This window comes from Bufo bufo, chromosome 1 (assembly GCF_905171765.1).
Source record: "Bufo bufo chromosome 1, aBufBuf1.1, whole genome shotgun sequence".
In the NCBI taxonomy this organism is placed as follows: domain Eukaryota; kingdom Metazoa; phylum Chordata; class Amphibia; order Anura; family Bufonidae; genus Bufo; species Bufo bufo.
The window spans coordinates 589,535,611-589,557,675 of NC_053389.1; the positions used below are offsets into that span (position 1 = coordinate 589,535,611).

The following is a 22,065-nucleotide window of genomic DNA, read 5'->3' on the forward strand; positions in this document are numbered from 1 at the left end:
TCCAGACTCTGTCACGTCTGTCACATGTGCTCAGTGTGAACCTGCTTTCATCTGTGAAGAGCACAGGGCGCCAGTGGCGAATTTGCCAATCTTGGTGTTCTCTGGCAAATGCCAAACGTCCTGCACGGTGTTGGGCTGTAAGCACAACCCTCACCTGTGGACATCGGGTCCTCATATCACCCTCATGGAGTCTGTTTCTGACCGTTTGAGCAGACACATGCACATTTGTGGCCTGCTGGAGGTCATTTTGCAGGGCTCTGGCAGTGCTCCTCCTGTTCCTCCTTGCACAAAGGCGGAGGTAGCGGTCCTGCTGCTGGGTTGTTGCCCTCCTACGGCCTCCGCCACGTCTCCTGATGTACTGGCCTGTCTCCTGGTAGCGCCTCCATGCTCTGGACACTACGCTGACAGACACAGCAAGCCTTCTTGCCACAGCTCGCATTGATGTGCCATCCTGGATAAGCTACACTACCTAAGCCACTTGTGTGGGTTGTAGACTCCGTCTCATGCTACCACTAGAGTGAAAGCACCGCCAGCATTCAAAAGTGACCAAAACATCAGCCAGGAAGCATAGAAACTGAGAAGTGGTCTGTGGTTACCACCTGCAGAACCACTCCTTTATTGGGGGTGTCTTGCTAATTGCCTATAATTTCCACCTGTTGTCTATCCCATTTGCCCAACAGCATGTGAAATTGATTGTCACTCAGTGTTGCTTCCTAAGTGGACAGTTTGATTTCAAAGAAGTGTGATTGACTTGGAGTTACATTGTGTTGTTTAAGTGTTCCCTTTATTTTTTTGAGCAGTGTATATAAGTTGGGATCAATGGTTGGGTTGAAAGGGATTTTTCATAAATCTTACTTTTGATACATCACAGATTAGACATATATTATACAAACCTCATCTCTTGTGGAATGCAGTACCTCAAATTTACATATCTCACACCCTCTGCCAGTACTGGATACAATAGCAGCATCCCTGAACAAAAGGCTATTTAACATCTCACCTCACATACAATGACAGAAAACGATGATACCCTACTCAACTTATTAGCATGTAGAGAAAAACCGCAATTAGACTTACCGGTAATTCCGTTTCCTTGAATCCACCATGACGGCCCACATTGAGATTGACCCTTGACCTCTGTAGGGGCAGGAACACATAGAGAGTTTAAGAACCCCCCACCCCTCCACCTCCTCAGTGCTTTACAATTACCCGAAAGGTGGAACAAAAGTAAAAGGATATTGATTCATACCCTTAAACTCCTAAATAATCATCTGCATGTATATGCAATTTATATACAAAAAACATTATTTTTTTTATTTTTTTTGGGAAGGGGAATAGTATGGGCCGTCATGGTGGATTCAAGGAAACGGAATTACCGGTAAGTCTAATTGCGGTTTTTCCATTTCATCCACCATGACGGCCCACATTGAGACATATCAGATAACTAAATGGGTGGGGATATCGCCTGTAAAACCTTCCGGCCGAAAAGAGCTTCATTCGCGTCCGGAAGATTAAGACGATAGTGTCTTACAAAAGTATTAGTGCTAGACCAGGTTGCGGCTTTACAGATCTGGTCCAGCGAGACCCCTCCTTTCTCGGCCCAAGAAGAGGCAGTGGCCCTAGTAGAATGGGCTTTAATATTACCAGGACTGGGTTTGTTCTGGATCTTGTAGCAGCATTCAATAGTGAATTTGATCCATCTGGCTATGGAAGACCTGGCTAACTTCTTTCCTTTATTTTTTCCTGAAAACTGAATAAGAAGGTTGTTATCCACCCTGAAATCTCTGGTAGAATCCAGGTAATGGATAACTATGTCCCTAACATCCAGGAGATGTAACCTATCTCTAGACCGTGTATGTTCGGACCTAGGGATAGAGGGTAGGAAGATCTCCTGCTCTAGATGGAAAGGTGAGACTACCTTAGGGAGAAAACTTGGGTCGAGAGTTAGACGGATATAATCTTTGCTAATTTGGAGGTAGGGCTCTTTACAAGAAAAGGCCTGGATCTCTCCAATGCGTCTGGCTGAGGTGATAGCGATCAGAAAGGCAGTTTTTAGAGAAAGGTGTTTTAAAGAGATCTCAGATAATGGTACAAATGGAGGTTTTGTTAGGCCCTCCAGGACGATGTTAAGATCCCAAGTCGGAGCTCTGGATCTCAGAGAGGGTCTCAATCTAGAAACTGCTCTGAAGAACCTCCTGATCCATCTATGGTTGGCCAGGCTGCAGTCATAGAAGGAGCTGAGGGCAGAAATTTGGACCTTCAGAGTACTAGGTCTCAGGCCTAACTCAAGGCCGCACTGTAAAAAGTCCAAAATTCTGTTGATGGGAGGAGAGGTGGTGTCTGGGTGCTCAACTCCTAACCAGGAACAGTATTTCTTCCAGATCTTAAGGTAGATGGAGGAGGTCACCTTTTTTCTACTCGCCCTCAGAGTAAGTATCACCTTTTCCGAAAGTCCTCTGCTTCTTAATGTCTCGCTCTCAGGATCCAGGCTGACAGTCTGAATATACCTGGGTCTGGATGAAGAAGAGGGCCCTGGACTAGAATATCCCTCTGGAAGGGAATCTCCCACGGATCTTCCAGCGATAGCTGTTTTAGAGTGGAGTACCAACTTCTCTTTGGCCATAGAGGGGCTATCAGGATGAGAGTAGTCGGTTCCTCCAGGAGCTTCTGGACGACCCGCGGTATTAGTGGTATTGGGGGAAAGGCGTAGGCTAGTTTCCATTTCCATTGTATTGACAGGGCATCGATTGCCCATGGACTGTCTCCTGGGTTTAGGGAGCAGAAACATTTTACCTGCGCATTTCTTCTGGAGGCGAATAAGTCTACCTCTGGACAGCCCCATCTTTCTGAGATCTTCTGGAAGATATTCCTGTTCAGAGACCATTCTCCTGGATCTACTGTCTCTCTGCTCAGAAAATCTGCTACTGCGTTTTCGCAGCCCCTTAGGTGGATGGCGGACAGAGATAAAGCGTTCTCTTCTGCCCAGGAGAAAATTATTTTTGCTATCTCTCCAAGAGGCCGTGACCTTGTCCCTCCTTGGTGACGCAGATAAGCCACCGTTGTGGTATTGTCTGACATTATTCTTAGGTGTCGCCCTTTTAGAAGACACTCTCCCTTTAATAATGCCTCCAGGACTGCGTATAGTTCTCGGTAGTTGGAGGATCTGTGTTTTATCTCGGCAGGCCAGGTACCCTGTAGAAGATGATCTCCTATCTTTGCTCCCCAGCCTCCGAGGCTTGCGTCCGTGATTACTTGCACGGCGGGATGGTTCCGCCACTGAAGGCCTCCTAGCAGTCGTCTTTTTACTTTCCACCAATCCAAGTCTGTTTTTACGGCCTGAGGGATCCGAAAAATCCTGTCTAGACTTACTTGTCTTCCGTCCCAAATAGTTAAGATCCAATTTTGGATTACTCTTGTGTGGCTTTGGCACCATGCCACCGAGGGAATGCAGGCGGTTAGGCTTCCCAGGAGACTCATGGCCTTTCTGATGGAGCAATTGCGAGCCCTCTGGAATGTTCTGATTTTCTCTGTCAGTGCAGTAGCCTTGTCCTGAGGGAGGAAGGTCATCAACAGGGACGAATCTAAATTCCACACCCAGGAACTTTATTCTCATGGACGGGGTTAGGGTGGATTTTTTTGTATTTATAATCCAGCCAAGGTTTTTTAAAAATTCTGAGAATCTTTGGGTTGCCAAACGGTTCTCGGATTCTGTCTTGCCCAGAATTAAAAAGTCGTCGAGATATGGAATGATTGTGATTCCTTCCTGACGAAGGTAGGCCACCATCTCTACCACGACTTTTGTGAAGACCCTGGGGGCCGAGGAAATACCGAAAGGGAGGGCGACATATTGGAAGTGATGGATAGACCTGTCTGGTCCTCTTAGAGCGAATCTTAGATATTTTTGGGAAAGATGATGGATGGGGACATGGTAGTAAGCGTCCTTTAGATCGATTGACGACATGAACGCCCCTTTTGGAATCAGAGGGATTGTGGATGGGATGGTCTCCATCCTGAACCTCCTGTATAGAATAGACCTGTTTAGGGGTTTTAGGTTTATTATCGTGCGAAAGGATTGGTCTGGTTTTTTTACTAAAAAAAGACTGGAATAAAATCCTCTCCTTTCCTCTGAGATAGGAACCTTTTGAATTACCCCTAGCTCTAAGAGGTCCTGGACGCCCTGCCAGATTTTTGGAAGATCTGATCTGCACTGAGGTGTGATGCAGAATCTTCTCGGGGGGACTGATGTGAACTCTATCCTGTAACCCTGAGAGATTACATTTAACACCCAAGGATTCGAAGTTACCTGATTCCAGGAGGATAGAAAACCCATCAGTCGCCCCCCGACCCTGGCGTCATTGCTGTTTACTTTGCCTAATTTTTATAATTTTCAGGGAGACGCTTGGAACAAGCACAGCATTTTAAGGGTTTTGTTTTTGTTTTTAACTCCTTGCTGCCCTGCAGAAGGAAGCAACCAGATATCCCAGCATTAGTAAATCAGATTAAAGAACTGAAATATACACCCCCCAGAAGGGGACTCACAGTACTGGTGGCAGAAGGATCAGGACCTTCCTGGCGGGGAGCAGGTGTCTCAGACATCGCGGTGTAGCAGGCGAGGGGCTGAAAGGAACCGCGGTCTTCTCTTTTTAAAAATCCCGGCGTCTGACGTCATCTAGCTGCGCCCTGTTAGACGGCATAGGCCTGCGCCGCACCAGCCTACTAAGAGGTACGTGCGTCGCCCGGCCCGCCCATAGAGACGCTCCATGCGCCGCACCTGCTCCCCCTGCTGGACGCTAGTGCTCGGCCCTCCTCCAGAAGGAAAGGACGCCGAGCGCAGCGCGCGATGGTCCGAGAAGCCGGCACCTCCAACTGCTTCCTCAAGGAGGGAAGGAAGTATGAAGGTATGGGGAGGACCACAGGCCTCAGCATAAGCCAAGACGAGGGTCCTCGATGCTCCTAGCTGGCCAGCCTTAGCCCCTGCCGCGGGAGGCCAGCTGGAGAACCTATAAAGAATAATAAGGTTATTTTCTCCTCCATGAAGGAGGAACTCTCCACATGTTGGCCCCTGTAGGGGCAGGAAAGCACTGAGGAGGTGGAGGGGTGGGGGGTTCTTAAACTCTCTATGTGTTGCTGCCCCTACAGAGGTCAAGGGTCAATCTCAATGTGGGCCGTCATGGTGGATGAAATGGAAAAACCTGTTCAATGTAAGATAACCCTTTTCATGTATTGTATATAGCAGATACCAGTATTGTTTAATGAAGTTTCAACTGTGTCTTGACAAACATGTTCCCAAGGCCTGCTAAGAAATACCAGGATTGTTCCAATTGGATCTTGAGAGACAATATGCGCCCACCCCCAATAAGCCCTATAAATATGTGCTGGGAAATAAAGATTTCAGATATTTAACAACCTAAGTTCAGTCTGGGTTGAAATTTATCTCCTGATCAGAAGCAAACCGGATATTCATTGCACAGGGAAATATTCACAGGTTGGAGGTCTGATGCCTCATCATATAACCATCATAAACCTGCCTGAGAAAAACCGCTAACAGTCAGAAATGCAGGCAATATAATTGGGATCCTCTATGGGCAGCCTCCATTATAACCAACATCAGCCCTTTTATTGATGTAATTCCTCCTTCTACTTACAGGCAAATTATGACATACGAAATGTCACAAAGAAGGAAATCTCTCTACCGACTAAACAAAGATTTGCATTTCTTACTGGATGCTGTATAAATAAGCATTTCAGTTGGAGGGAATTCATACTTTATTACTATAGTTTTAACTCTTTCTATAACGGATCTAAAAGTAAGGCACAATTGCAAAAGTAAAACTAACTGTAGTATAGTACTGGAAGTCAGACAAAGGCAGAATGTGGCTTACATCTTAAGCTTTTGATCGTGTATCAAGAATATTGTTTGTACGTCACTTTCGCTTTAATACTGAAGGTCCCTGTATCTGCAGCTTATATATAAAATTAGGTAGGACTGTTCATAAAAGTGTTGTCTTTCCAGCAGCTCCTGACTGTACACGTTCATCTCTATGTAAATTGTCATATAATCCTCGATACCAGATTATCTAAAACAACCTGCTAATATTCACTATGTTCTTCGTAACAGTATCTGGAGAAAGTAGTGATCATGGGAATGGAGATGTTTTTCTGGACTTCCTGACATCTCTATTGAAGGTCACTATGGTCAACCTCTGCTGACCCTGATAATACAGCTGAATGATGACGTTCAGCCGGCTCTCCACAATAATGGGGACCTCTAACCATATATGTATTCCTGCTGTCCCAGCCTTATAGCCCATCTAACTGATGTGTTCACTTAAAAACCCCTTTTGAAGTCACCATGTGTCACCAGTGGGCCTACACAAGTCTGCATGCAGTTCTACTGCATCGTCTTTGACCACACAAAAGAATGCAGGAGATGTGCTTTATCCTGGGATAATGTGGAGTGTATTCAAATTAAAGAAACCTTCTAGTACATACACAAACATAGCAGGACTAACACTAAGTAACGTAACGATACCAAAATGAGCACCAGACAGTAAGCCTTTTCCTACACGAGCAGGACAGATCTGTGCTATTACTAACTTACACTACTTCACCAGCTTATGTCTGCTGTTGTGGAAGATACAATACTGACTGGTTAGTGAGGAATTACCAAACATGAAAACATCTAGTGCTGTGTTGGCTAACCTCCGGCACTCCAGCTGTGGTGAAACTACGACTACCAGCATGCTTCATTTATTCTATGGAGTTCTGATAAACAGCCAAGCGATTGTGGGGAGTTGTAGTTTTACCACAGCTGGAGTGCCGGAGGTTGGCCTCACAGGTCTAGGACATTTGGAAACTGTAATGGTGTGCACGCCTCACCTAGATCCACTTGTATGGAAAACTACAAATGCAAAGTAACAAACTAGTATCATTTGATACAGTTAAAGAGACTATTCATCTATCTTAAAGGGGTTCTCCAGGACTAGAAAACATGGTGGCTTTCTTCCTAAAACAGTGCCCCACCTGTCCACAGGTTGTGTGTGGTATTACATCTCAGCCCCATTCACTTCCATGGACAGGTGTGGGGCTGTTTTTTGGAATAAAGCAACCATGCTTTTTTAATACAGGACACCCCCTCTAAGTCTCTATGAAACTTGCCATTTTTCTTCACATTTTTATTTCTATCCTGTAGCACCAAAACATTTGGTTGCACTTTCTGCCTACAGTATATGGGTACGGCCACATGTGGCATAAATGCTGCAGACTCTCATACAAGCAAAGATTTCAGCAAATCTCATCCACATGCTACGGAGAAAACCTGCAGAGTAAACAGATTTGCCCATTTTGGGCAGGTTTTATGATTGCAGTTTATGGCCATATTCGATGCAGAAAATCCACAGCGGACCTGTTAAATGTGACTGTACCCTAAAAGAACAGGTTATATAACCCATCACTGACATTTACCTACTAAAAACCGATTACCTGATGTCTTACCATTCTCACAATATAAATTTTTTTTCTAAATTGCAAAGTTCAACAGAAGGAATATAAATAGTGCTGGGCCCCTCATTCAATTTAGGGCAGCAACATTTGCTTTAAAGAATACGTAGAATGTTTAGTCCTTCTTGGCTTCCTTTTGGTCCTTGCTAGGAGCAGTCTGGAAGGTGTTCCACACTTCTGTGTACAGCAATGTACCCATGAAAACTAGAAAGGTGCCAATCCAGTGCAAAGTGGTAAAAGGGTTGTTGAAGTACAAAATGGAGAAAATGAGACTTAGAAATTTCCGCAAGGTGACAACTAGGGTGACAGTAAGGGAAGGACATTCTGTAGTGAGAATGAATACTCCACGGATACATACATATCTTGATAAATGTGTTAAGGCAAACTGAGTTACAACATGGACATGCGCAAGTAGAGCCTCCATACAAAAGAAGAATACTCCCATAATGTGAAAAGGGGCAATTGACCCGAAACCATTCATTTTAACTGTAGTTTTACACTATCCGCATGTCATACCCATTTAGGAATACATGGCACATCAACCCTTTGAAAGAGCATTAGAACAGATCTCGCTGTCATATCAGATGTGACCTCTAGAACAGCTGGAGAATCAGCGAAAGGATACTGAGTGATCACATTCATGAGAAGATAAAACCACATGATCGGCATCTGGATTCCCAGTACCGGCAACTGGAACGGTTCTGTAATGCATTGAACATGGACAGTTTAGTTTCAAATGAAGTATATGCTTACTATTCACCTCATTATTTATATCAAGCACATGGACGGTTTAAAGGGTAGTCCCACGAAAAATTTTGGACAGTTTTCAAACCAATTGCTTGTAATTAAAAATTTAGCATAGCCACTGAGTTGGTCAATACAAATAGCGATGAGCGAAGCGAGCTTCAGATCCTAGACCCGAAGTCGCTTCATCAAAACTTCGGTTTAATGCTGTACGGAGATCCATCTCCGTACAGCATTAAAATGTATGGCCTCTGACGAAGCAAAGCGAGTTATTCTCGCAAGACTTTGGTGAATAACTTCGGTATTTGATTTTTAAACTGAAAAAACATTTTAAAACTCTGCTTTGGTTCCGACTGGTACAGCAATAAACCGAAGTTTTGAGGGAATCTACTTCGGATCTAGGATCTGAAGCTCGCTTCACTCATCTCTATATACAATGTACCTGTATAGCGCCAATAGGAATCAGTACATGTGTATATATATATATATATCTATCAGCTAATATTCAAAATAATATTACTGATTCCTATTATAAAAAGTTACGATCATGTGACTCTATAACTGGCGCATGCGCAATTATGCACCATTCAGGTCAGGTGACTGTTTTGGTCACGAGGTGGTTAATCACTTCAGTCACCTGATTTGATAACTGGTGCAGACGCCTTCTAGTGATGACGTTCGGGTCGCGTGATGGTCAGCTGATCCGGATCTAGTCATGTGATGGTTGGCGCATGCGCAGTTACACCAGAGGGAAGCCGAGTGAGGATGTCGGCGCAGCCATACCAGGAGCGTATCGTATATGGCGGATCTTTGGCCTAGGATGAGGATGTGTGATCACACGGTCGGCCACCTGATGTGAGTTTATTACGATCATGATTTATGCTGAGCAAGGGTGTTTTTAATTTTAGATTAATTATGGAAGCACACCCCCCATTGGGGGAGGCACCTATCACACTACACTTATGGTTATTTAAGGACGATATTGTTCACTTTTGTATTGCTTGATAAAGACTTGTTTAAGTCGAAAGGTCGCTGTAATTGTATGCTGCTTTTCAAATAAAGAACAGGATTTTGATAATGGAAGAGTGCTGTGGATCTCTTTAAACTACTATTGCATCAAGGGACCCTTGGCCTGGACCCCAACCTGCGAGCACCACACTTGGACCATTGATTCTGGTACCGAAAGAATTGGATGTTTGCCCCATGGCAGGGTATGTAGTGCTGCTGCCTGTGTTTTTTTTTTTACTCTATCCTGAGGATGTGTCATCAATATGTACTGGCTGCACAACACATTTCACAGTTTAAATCAATGTAAGATAATGGATAGTATATTTGCAGATGCATTGCTTTAAGAAACATTATAAGGTTATTCCCATCCGGACATTTATGGCATATCCACAGGAGATTCTCCTATATGTGATTCGTGTTTGTATGAACGCCACTTGTTGGCTGGGATTTTCTCTCATGTTCCAAAAATACTGATACTGGCCATATTCTACATACGTGTTTGGTGCTGCAAAGTTGTGGAGTGTAAAGAATAAATGTATATGCTGCACAGAAATAAATATTTTGCCAACACAGAAATAAAGCTTTCTGAAAAGAAACGGATATTTAACAATAATGCACACTATGAAACTGAGAAACCATCTGCAACTTCTCCATTTACTTCCAAAATATTGGGCCATATTTAAAGGGGCTGTCTGCTTTTTTACTATTGATGACCTATCCTCACGATAGTTCATCAATATCAAATCTACATGGGTCAGACACTCACCGATCAGCTTTTTGAAGAGAAGGCAGTGCTCTGTTTACCTTCTCACCACAGCAATTGCAATTACAATTATGGCATCCCCATTCACATCTATGGGACGGCTCTGTCTGGTCAAATGAATAGGACGGATCAGTCCCATAGTGAATGGGGACGCCATACTTGCAATTACACTGCTCGCCACTACAATTGCTGCGGCCAGCAGGTAAACAGAGCAGAGAAGGCAGCACTCATGAACACTGTGTTCTCTTCAAACAGCTGAACGGCGGAGGGGCCGGGAGTCAGACCTCGCCGATCCCATATTGCTGGCCTATCCTGAGGATAGGTCATTAATAGTAAAAAGTGGACAACCCCTTTAATCCTGTCTAAAATGTAGACAGTGTAGACTTCGACAGGCAGTCTAAAGACAGTAGCACAGGCTGGATAATAAATAGGATGCACAGCTAGACACTTTTGTGACAGAATTGTGTGGCAAAATTCTAGAGCAAAATGGTGCATTTTAAGGCTACTTTCACACTAGCGTTCTGCTGTCCGCTCGTGAGCTCCGTTTGAAGGGGCTCACGAGCGGAGCAGAACGCTTCCGTCCAGCCCTGATGCAGTCTGAATGGATGCGGATCCGCTCAGACTGCATCAGTCTGGCGGCGTTCAGCCTCCGCTCCGCTCGCCTCCGCACGGCCAGGCGGACAGCTGAACGCTGCTTGCAGCGTTCGGGTGTCCGCCTGGCCGTGCGGAGGCGTGCGGATCCGTCCAGACTTACAATGTAAGTCAATGGGAACGGATCCGCTTGAAGAGGACACCATATGGTTCAATCTTCAAGCGGATCCGTCCCCCATTGACTTTACATTGAAAGTCTGAACGGATCCGCTCAGGCTACTTTCGCACTTAGAAATTTTTCTAAGTTATTAATGCAGACGGATCCGTACTGAACGGAGCCTCCGTCTGCATTAATATGATCGGATCCGTTCAGAACGGATCCGATCAAGCGCTAGTGTGAAAGTAGCCTTAGCCATATACCTTTCCCGCTAAGCATGGTTCACTGGGCAGACAAAGCGCAGCGGATTATGCTTTGTTTAATTGTTATGCAAGTATGTTGAATTCAGATGCACCAAGTTGCTCCACATTTTGATGAAAATTACATCAAAAGTTTAGGTGCAGCCACAATAGTAAATGTGGGCCATTGTATTGTATTCCCTATGCTACAAGCCAAGGAAGTTTTTAATAGCATTTAACCAGGATAAAGTTTACACCAGGAATATTTTCAGGGTACTCTGCTTTAAGGGGAACCTGTCACCTGGATTTTGGGTATAGAGCTGAGGACATGGGTTGCTAGATGGCCGCTAGCACATCCGCAATACCCAGTCCCCATAGCTCTGTGTGCTTTTATTGTGCAAAAAAGAAGACTTGATAAATATGCAAATTAACCTGAGATGAGTCAGAGCTTAAAAATATGACTCTTCTCTGGTCACACAAGATATTACTCGTTAATTTGCATATGTATCAAATAAAAACGGTGCCAAAAAAGCCATTTCTTGTTATCTTGCCTCACAAAAAGTGTAATATAGAGCAACCAAAAATCATATGTACCCTAAACTAGTACCAACAAAACTGCCACCCTATCCCGTAGTTTTTAAAATGGGGTCACTTTTTTGGAGTTTCTACTCTAGGGGTGCATCAGGGGGGCTTCAAATGGGACATGGTGTCAAAAAAAAAAACAGTCCAGCAAAATCTGCCTTCCAAAAACCGTATGGCATTCCTTTCCTTCTGCGCCCTGCCGTGTGCCCGTACAGCGGTTTATGACCACATATGGGGTGTTTCTGTAAACTACAGAATCAGGACCATAAATAATGAGTTTTGTTTGGCTGTTAACCCTTGATTTGTAACTGGAAAAAAAAAAAGATAAAAATTGAAAATCTGCCAAAAAAGTGAAATTTTTTAATTTTCCATTAAATCTTGTGCAACACCTAAAGGGTTAACAAAGTTTGTAAAATCAGTTTAGAATACCTTCAGGGGTGTAGTTTCTTAGATGGGGTCACTTTTATGGAGTTTCTACTCTAGGGGTGCATCAGGGGGGCTTCAAATGGGACATGGTGTTAAAAAAAACAAAAAAAAAAAAAAAACAGTCCAGCAAAATCTGCCTTCTAAAAACCATACGGCGCACCTTTCACTCTACGCCACGCTGTGTGGCCGTACAGTAGTTTACGGCCACATATGGGGTGTTTCTGAAAACTACAGAATCGGGGCAATAAATATAACATTTTGTTTGGCTGTTAACCCTTGCTTTGTTACTGGAAAAAAATGGATTAAAATGGAAAATTTGCCCAAAAATCTAAATTCAGAAATTTTAAACACCATTTGCCATTAACTCTTGCGGAACACCTAAAGGGTTAACAAAGTTTGTAAAATCAGTTTTGAATACCTTGAGGCGTGTAGTTTCTAGAATGGGTGGTTTTGGGTGGTTTCTATTATGTAAGCCTCGCAAAGTGACTTCAGACCTGAACTGGTCCCTAAAAATTGGGTTTTTGAAAATTTCTAAAAAATTTCAAGATTTGCTTCTAAAATTCTAAGCCTTGTAACATCCCCAAAAAATAAAACATCATTCCCAAAATTATCCAAACATGAAGTAGACATATGGGGAATGTAAAGTAATAACTATTTTTGGAGGTATTACAGAAGTAGAGAAATTGAAACTTGGGTAAATTTGGTATTTTTTTATAAATAAAAATGATTTTTTTTTTTACTTCATTTTACCAGTGTCATAAAGTACAATATGTGACAAAAAAACAATCTCAGAATGGCCTGGATAAGTCAAAGCGTTTTAAAGTTATCAGCACTTAAAGGGACACTGGTCAGATTTGCAAAAAATGGCCAAGTCCTTAAGGTGAAATAGGGCTGAGTCGTTAAGGGGTTAAAGGGAGTCTGTCACCTCCATATGGCCATATACAGTGCTTACATTGCACACCTATACATGAATGTAATGGTACCGTTGTTATTTTCTTTACACTTGCAGAAGCTGGAAAAACTAACTTTGATTCGTTGCAAATTAGCACTGGGCAGAACAGCCTGAGCTCCGTGTTGGAGCCCAGGCTGCTCTGCCTTTTTTCATTGTTTCCCCTCCCCAGGCTCTGCCCACCCTCCTATTCCCTTGCATCATCCTTCGGTCCGGCCGAGATCCCGCACCTGCGTACTGCCTCGTCAGGGCATGCACACTGCAATGCCCATTGTTGGCACGGCATCGCTTTACCTACTGCGCACGGGACCAGTGGCAATGTGGTGTTTGCCGGCGCATGCGCAGTAGTTAAAGCGATGCCGTGCCCACATCGCAGTGAGCATGCTCCGGCCCCGTGAGGCAGTGCACAGGCCCGGGATCTCGGCCGGACCGAAGGATGATGCAAGGGAATAGGAGGGCGGGCAGAGGCTGGGGCGGGGAAACAATGAAAAAAAGGCAGAGCAGCCTGGGCTCCAACATGGTGAACGCCGCCCCTGCATACGAATCAAAGTTTGTTTTTCCAGCTTCTGAAAGTCTAAAGAAAATAACAAAAGGTACCATTACATTCATGTATAGGTGTGCTATAGGACAATGTAAGCACTGTATATGGCCATATGGAGGTGACAGACTCCCTTTAAGAAGCTTTTTATTTGTGAATTACAGTGCTGGAGGGTTTTCCTATTATTAATGATATGTATATTCATACACTGTGTGCAGGCAGGAAACATGGCAGAACTCTGTATACTCACCGCTCTGTGAGAACATCACCGCATGATTATATATGTCCGGGGCTAAAAGCAGGAATCCTGGCAGTGGTAATGCGTGCTGCGGGCAGAAACAACAAAAAAAAGGTTTATTACTTGAACTCTAAATCTTGGTTGTCTCACGTCAGCAAATTGCATTTATCATGTAGAGAAAGTTAATACAAGGCACTTACTAATGTATAGAGATTGTGCATATTGCCTCCTTTGCTGGCTTGATTCGTTTTTCCATCACATTATACACTGCGCGTTTTCCATGATTATGACCTATCCATATCCTACCGTAATTACATCATGCGACCTGAAACCTTACAGTACACCACTGAGGAAAATGTTGGTGCTTTCTAAATATTATTAGGATAGGTCATCAGTCAAAAAAAATAAAAATAAAATAGGAAAACCCTTTTAACTTTTTTTACACAATAAATGCTATTTGCTGAATTGAAACAACCCCTTTAACATAAAAACGTCATTTAAGCAATAGGTAATTTTCTGACCACGCACTCCATGTGAGCTCAGCTTGGAAGAATAGCAAAATCTTAACTGCTCCCATCATTAAAGTTTTTGTGCACACCATCTTTGTGCTCAAGCATGAAGCATGAGGAGAAAGAGGGACACATTTTGCTGTTGGTTATAACCACATACCTTCACACATACACAATTTGGTTGTATTTCCACTGGTGTATTCTGAATTTGCTGTAATTTCTGACCAAAACTTGTTCAATGTTATTCTTCCTATATTACTACAAAATCCAGAATTTATTTTAGACACAACCAAGGAGAACGGTCTCTCTTCAATTCCTACGTAAACCTTGAACACACACTACTCACAAAAAGTTAGGGATATTTGGCTTTTGGGTGAAATTTATGGAAAATGTAAAAAGGTCACGCTATAGTGATATTATATCATGAAATTAGGGCAATTAAGTGGAAGCATGCAATGGTGATTCTCATCTCAAACTATTTATTGAAACAAAAGCCCAAACCAGTGGTGGGTATACCCCCACAAAAAATGGCAGTGTATCAATAACTTGTCATGTGGCCTTGAGCATCAATTACAGCTTGACAACGACGTCTCATGCTGTTCACAAGTCGACTTATTGTCTGCTGAGGCATGGCATCCTACTCTTCTTGAAGGGCGGCCCTCAGGTCATTGAGGTTCTGGGTACAAGGCTACGAGCCTCCAAACGGCGACTGAGCTGATCCTATAAGTTTTCAATGGGATTCAGGTCTGGAAAAAGTGCAGGCTACTCCGTTTGAGGTCTCCCAGTCTCCAGCACCCATTCCCTAATGATGAGTCCTAGATGAGATGACGCATTGTCGTCTGTGAAGATTAAATAAGGCCTGTGTTGTTCATGAAGAGGCACAATGACTGGATTAATGGTGTTATTGAAGTAGTATGGTCTTGTCACTGTACCATTCACAAAATGTAGGACAGTTCTGTATTGACTAGACACACCTGCCTACACTGTAACCCCACCACCACCAAAGGCTCGTCTGGTGACAAGAGTGGCTGATGCATAGCGCTCTCCTTGACGTCTGCAATATCGTTGGCTGTCATCATTTCTTCTCAGCGTGAATCGACTTTCATCAGTGAACAGCACTGAAGCCCACTGGTCCCTCGTCCAGCGTAGATACTCCCTGGCCCATGCAAGACGATGATGCCTGTGGTCAGGTACCCTTGCAGGTCGTCTAGCATGCAGATCACGCTGATGTAAGCGGTTTCGAATGGTCCGACGTGACACTTGGGTGCCTCTCACCTCCTTTAAATGTGCCTGGAGTTGTGTGGCATTCATAGTCCAATTCCGCAGGTCATTGTTTACAATGAAGCAGTCATCAGTGTGGGATGTGGCCAAAGGACGTCCACTTCTATGCCTTTCTGTGACTCTTCGAGTCTCTGTATCTCTGATATAACCTGCTGATAACACTCTGTGACACTCTAAGCTCAGTGGCTACTTCCGTCTGAGAACATCCTGCTTGAAGCCTCGCAATGGCGAGGTACTGTTGATCAACTGTTAGATGTCGTCTTGGTCTCATGATGTCAAAATATGAACAGCATGATGAGGAGGACTGTTTAAATACCAATTCTAATTTAACCAGGAAATTTATTGGGGACGATTCATGGATCAAACACCTGTTTATAATTTTGCTGTTAAGCTCCTTGTTAGAGAACAGCAAGTTGGGCAAAAAGTACTGAAACATTGAACAGTTGGACATGTGACCTTCTCTAAACTTTTTAATGCACAAATAAATTCACCTGTAAAGGTTAGAGTGCATTTTAGGTTCATCCTAAAACTTCACCCACAAGACAAATATCCCTAACTTTTTGTGAGTAGTGTAATTTTTTAATGAGAGTTGGGGAGGATAATGATGCAAACTGCACATCTCCATTATCTTCTTTTTGACAGTGATTAGCTTAACATGAAATGTTCCTTATATACAGTCTTACATTATAAAATAAGGCTTCTTTAGAATGTTTCCCATATTCCTTATAGAGTGTTTCCTGGAATATCCCCATTCTGGCCGACAGTAAAAGAGCGAAGGTCAGAGCAGCAACACCTATGGAGCACAGCAGAAGCATAGTCATTAAAACCTTCATTATGACACATTTTAACAACTCATGTTTTAAACTGATAACCCTAATGAAATTCTGCTCTAAGAAGAAATGTAATAGTGTGTTTAATATGACATTTAACCATTTTTGACAGTTTTATTGCTTCATTCTACTCTTAGTTCATTTCATTCCATTTTACAATGTCAGGAAGAACAGAGACAAGTTCCAGATACATGAGATGTTCTTAATTGAAAACACACAATATAATAGTCACACTTTTTGGAATAAATGCAGTGTAAAGTACATAAATCAAAATATGCAATGCCCAGGGCTTAAACGGGTTGTCTGGGTTCAGAGCCGAACCTGGACATAAGCTCCCCTTCACTCATTTACCATGTAGGAGTGGAGCATTTCTAGCTCCGATGCTCCCTCTTTCCCTGCGCTGCATAGAGTAGAGCAAGGGCTGTTTGTTTACAGGCTTTTTCTCAGTATGAGATAGGTAGAGACTTCTTCCTAGCAGTGATCCCAGTGACATCACTGACACTAATGGGCAGCGGTAAAGACCGCTCATTTGTGCTGGTGACGTCACCGGGATTACTGCTAGGAGGAAGTGGCAATATATTAACAATGACACTGGAGGAGATACATTAGTATGAGCACAAAGTGTGAACAGTGCTCCAGTAACTCTCCCCAGTGCAGTGCGCTCCAGATTCATCCACAGGATGCAGCACTAGAATTAGTACTGAGAAACATTCATTAGTGAGCCCTATTCACTTGAATGGGAGCAGCCACTACACAGTCTATAGAGCTTTGTAAATTAAGTGCCTGTTTCCAGTGCTGGAACCCTTAGCAAAACTTACAACACCAATGTTCTTCATTCTTTTGACTAATTTTCAGACTCTATTATTTACCTTGAACTGCTTTCTAAGCCAGTTCTACCTTGCACCTCCCGGCAGTATTCCGCGTCGCCCGACTCACGCTGGAAATAACCCGTCCACCACGAGGGAGGTAAGAAGCACTATATACATAAGTCGCTATATCCACAGTGACTACAGGACTTTGTAATATTATCCAGCAAACTGGTACATAGAAACCAGCACCTAAGGTTTGAGGAAATATACAGGAGTTTACTTTATGCAGTCGGCCAGAGACTGTAAGAGGATATCCTTTTTTCATATCGGAGCTACAACACCAGCACATACTTCTGGTGCACTACCTATGAAATAGACTTGTGACCAAAGATCTCCTGGATAGGAGAATTTAAGATATTCTATCATATTAATGGACTTTTATATGATACCTTGGTCCACACACTACTAATTGGACTTCACCATATTGTGCAAACCATCCTATTTATCTGTGGTATTTATTCAAGTGTATCAATCCAAGCTTATTGGTTTTAGCATTTTATTGTATTTTATTTTATTGTATGACTGATTTTATCTATATCACGTGTTGACCTATCGGATTTAATTAAATTTTATGCACTATATGATACAAATGAAGTGTGCTCGCCCATTATCTTAGTTTACCTATTCTACCTTGCACCAGTTTGAAAAATGAACCCTAAAATGTTCAGGTACCTCTCTAGTTATTTCTCAATACCCTCTGATTGGAATATTTCAATATAACAAAAACAAAGACAGGTGCACTCTGCGGTCTTACTAACCCTTGGTACTGATGTAAAATTGAGAGATTAGCCAGCATATCCTACTGTGGAGGACATTTCTGAGCCCGAGCAAGGTTTCTCAAGTAGCTCGGGACCTAACGCTAAACCTACCTGTGCCGTATGGGCAATACCAGGAGCCAGTGGGCGAATTACAGAAGCACAAGGCCTGACTCACGGCAATCTCCCAGTTACCTCCCGAATGTGACCATGCATACAATGGGAGGAGGGAGAAGAGCTCTGAGCCCCACCCAAGACTGGCTGATATAGCCCGGGCCTCACATGTGCACCAGAATGCTGCCTGTAGATGGAAATAAAGGCACATTCAGACTAGGAGTTTTTGCAGCTCCAATAAATTTAATATACAAACTACAAATTGGTGTGGTATTAAAAAGCAGGAAGTGCTCAACCCCATATGCAGTGGTGCATCTATACCGGGGAGGGGGCAGATCCTGCACTTGTGGTCCGCTGCTAATGGCAATCCCCAGCAAAAATGCATACAATGGAGGATGCCCGCAGCGGACCACAATGAACATCCTACACAGGACAGCAAAAGTGTGGATGTCATAAACAGTAAAAATAATATAACAATAACAAAGACAGGTGCACTCTGCGGTCTTACTAACCCTCATACTGATGTAAAATTTAGAGATTAGCCAACATATCCTACTGTGGAGGACATGTCTGAGCCCGAGCACCGCGTCAAGGTTTCTCAAGTAGCTCGGGACCTAATGCTAAACCTACCTGTGCCGTATGGGCGAATTACAGGAGTGCAAGGCCTGACTCACAGCAATCTTATTGCCCATACGGCACAGGTAGGTTTAGCATTAGGTCCCGAGCTACTTGAGAAACCCTGGTGCGGTGCTCGGGCTGACATGTCCTCCGCAGTATGATATGTTGGCCAATCTCTCAATTTTACTTAAGTATGAGGGTTAGTAAGACCGCAGAGTGCACCTGTCTTTGTTATTGTTATATTATTTTTACTTTTTATCGCATCCACACATTTGCTGTCCTGTGTAGGATGTTCATTGTGGTACTTGTGGTCCGCTGCGGGCATCCTCCATTGTATGCATTTTTGCTGGGGATTGCCATTAGCAGCGGACCACAAGTGCAGGATCTGCCCCCTCCCCGGTATAGATGCACCACTGCATATGGGGTTGAGCACTTCCTGCTTTTTAATACCACACCAATTTGTAGTTTGTATATTAAATTTATTGGAGCTGCAAAAACTCCTAGTCTGAATGTGCCTTTATTTCCATCTACAGGCAGCATTCTGGTGCACATGTGAGGCCCGGGCTATATCAGCCAGTCTTGGGTGGGGCTCAGAGCTCTTCTCCCTCCTCCCATTGTATGCATGGTCACATTCGGGAGGTAACTGGGAGATTGCCGTGAGTCAGGCCTTGTGCTTCTGTAATTCGCCCACTGGCTCCTGGTATTGCCCATACGGCACAGGTAGGTTTAGCGTTAGGTCCCGAGCTACTTGAGAAACCTTGCTCGGGCTCAGAAATGTCCTCCACAGTAGGATATGCTGGCTAATCTCTCAATTTTACATCAGTACCAACGGTTAGTAAGACCGCAGAGTGCACCTGTCTTTGTTATTGTTATATTATTTTTACTGTTTATCGCATCCACACATTTGCTGTCCTGTGTAGGATGTTCATTGTGGTACTTGTGGTCCGCTGCGGGCATCCTCCATTGTATGCATTTTTTGTGGATTGCCATTAGCAGCGGACCACAAGTGCAGGATCTGCACCCCCCCCCCCCCCCCCCCCGCTATAGATGCACCACTGCATATGGGGTTGAGCACTTCCTGCTTTTTAATACCACGCCAATTTGTAGTTTGTATTTAGACTATTTCGACCCCAAGGCCCATGTGGATTTAGCTCAACTCTATATACATACTTATTAGGAGTCAAATTGAGCTTGTAGTTGGAGATTGATGGAGGGCCTTGATCTCTACTCTTAAATGATGATTTACTTGACCTCTTGGACCCCTCTTTGATTCTCCTTCCATTAACAATAGGTTTATCCAGCTCTGCATTATTCATCACAGTTATCAGACACCTTCTCATATTATATAGAATGGGCACACTTTCACATACTAGATGTCATCTCTGTTCTGCAGACAGGGCTGATTTCTGGCATTTGATGTGGGATTGCCCCTATCTTAAAACATTCTGGGAGGAAGTTACTAAGTTCCTATCTGAGATTCTGATTCTTCCTCTCTCTCTTAACTCAACCGTCCGTCTGGTATTCGGGATGAAGCTCTATATCCTCACTGTACCAGGATTTTTCTAAGTTAAACCCTTTGTCTAGCATGTAATGCAGTCGTGCTTCGATGGGTGGGAGAAAGATACCCTTCTCTATCTCAGTGGAAGGCTCGAGTAAATAGTGTGTGTGCTTCTTAGTTTACTAAGATATGGGGATCATGGTTCTCCTCTTCATGAACTCACTCTGTTCATTCTGTGTCCTCAGCCATACATTCCAGGTCCTGAGAGATAGTTATAATGATACTAGATTTTTTATGGGACTGTGATAATTTCTTTCAGGCTATAACTCTCTACTGTCTTTGATGCCATACCAATGTAAGACATGTGTTACTGAATGTCTTCGATGCGCGCAGTGTATATGTTCTGTTGTTTGTATTGTTTTATTGAACAAATGCAATAAAAACAAGTTAAAAAAAATGTCTGACTACAAAGAAGACCCACCTAAAAGCCACCAGAGAAAGTTTGCAAAACCATCTTCCTCACTTGATGTTGAATGGGATGCCTTAAAAATAGAAAGAAGAAAGAATTCATAGCACACTAAATAGAGAATTATAAATTGGGATACAGCGGCTCACCCCTATCACGTATGGATAGGTGCTCACCCTCTAGTCCTACCCTCAGGACCACAAAGAAAGCAAAAATGTATAGAAGAAACGAGGGGGCACACACACCAGGGAAACACTAGATGGATGAATAATTTGATGTTTAATAATTAATACTCTAAAAACAAACCCCTAAAATCACATAAAACGTACATCAAATAACTACAATAGCAGCCTATATCATGTACATATGACGCCACAAATATGGTAACAACTGTGCAGTCGGTATGGTGGTAAGCCACTGTTATGGGTACAATATGTTGAAGTTCAATGTGTGACAGTTCATCCAAACAGTGTCCCAAATCCTACGGTGCTGCACAGTAGTAGTGGTACTATAGGAAGTCCTCAAAATAGCCCCAACAAATGTATCAGATGGGGCAATGAAAATGACTATATGTCAATGTCCGGTGTTTGAAAGTAAGTACAGAGATGCGTACGGCTGAAGCGCATAGGCACTAGCCTCCAGATTACTTACAGTGTCCAGCCGCTTCAGGTCTCCCGGTCTCACCCCTCCTTGCTGCCTAGCCGCAGCGCGATTTCCCAGGTGGCCGAGCACGGCCGTCTGTGGCGTCCCACGTGACCTGGTGCTCTGGGGTTCCGGGCAGACGCTTAGATGACGTCACTGCTTTGCGGCGGTAATTTTGAATCTGGATCTGGATCTCTTGCGCTTTCAATTTGAAGTATAGTTTCTTCGTCCTTTGTCTTCTCTTTGAATCCACGCTCACTCTGTATGCCAGACGCGTTTCAGGGTCTTACGCCCCTTCCTCAGTGGCCACCGAGTGAGTGGATTCTCACTCCTTATATATGGTATTGGCCCACCCTCAATTATGCTTTGTTCAGCTTGTTGCAATATGTGGGATGGATTTGATTACTGCTGCATTTCTACTAACAATTTAAAATGTCACATTCAAGTTAAAAGCCTGATATATAATAAATATTACTCCCCTTAAACAAATACAACATTAAAATGTCTTAAAAATGTTTTTGGTGTAGGTTAATTTGAAGCGTTTTTGAAGCGTTTTTAATGCGATTTTCCTCATAATGCAGTTTTAAGCCTGCAGTCCTACACCAAAAACATTTTTAAGACATTTTAATGTTGTATTTGTTTAAGGGGAGTAATATTTATTATATATCAGGCTTTTAACTTGAATGTGACATTTTAAATTGTTAGTAGAAATGCAGCAGTAATCAAATCCATCCCACATATTGCAACA

At 43.3% G+C, this 22,065-nt stretch overlaps 1 protein-coding gene across 2 annotated transcripts in view; it reads right to left on the reverse strand.

Annotated features, from left to right (window-relative positions):
• Positions 1-1,186: 1,186 nt before the first annotated feature.
• The window catches only part of SLC35B4 (solute carrier family 35 member B4), a 32,363-nt gene continuing 11,484 nt past the window's right edge, over positions 1,187-22,065 (reverse strand). Inside the window, exons 6-11 of one of the 2 annotated variants that reach the window (XR_005775282.1) lie at positions 20,691-20,751; positions 16,209-16,318; positions 13,748-13,823; positions 8,126-8,201; positions 5,883-7,862; positions 1,187-1,197 (exon numbers count right to left, since the gene is read on the reverse strand). Coding sequence is in view for 1 of the 2 variants with exons in the window: in XM_040413405.1 (XP_040269339.1) it covers positions 7,616-7,862; positions 8,126-8,201; positions 13,748-13,823; positions 16,209-16,318; positions 20,691-20,751 (570 nt within the window). In the remaining variant the exon portion in view is untranslated. Of the gene's footprint in view, positions 1,198-5,745; positions 7,863-8,125; positions 8,202-13,747; positions 13,824-16,208; positions 16,319-20,690; positions 20,752-22,065 lie in introns of those variants that run through there. The other variant, XM_040413405.1, reaches the window with a different exon arrangement.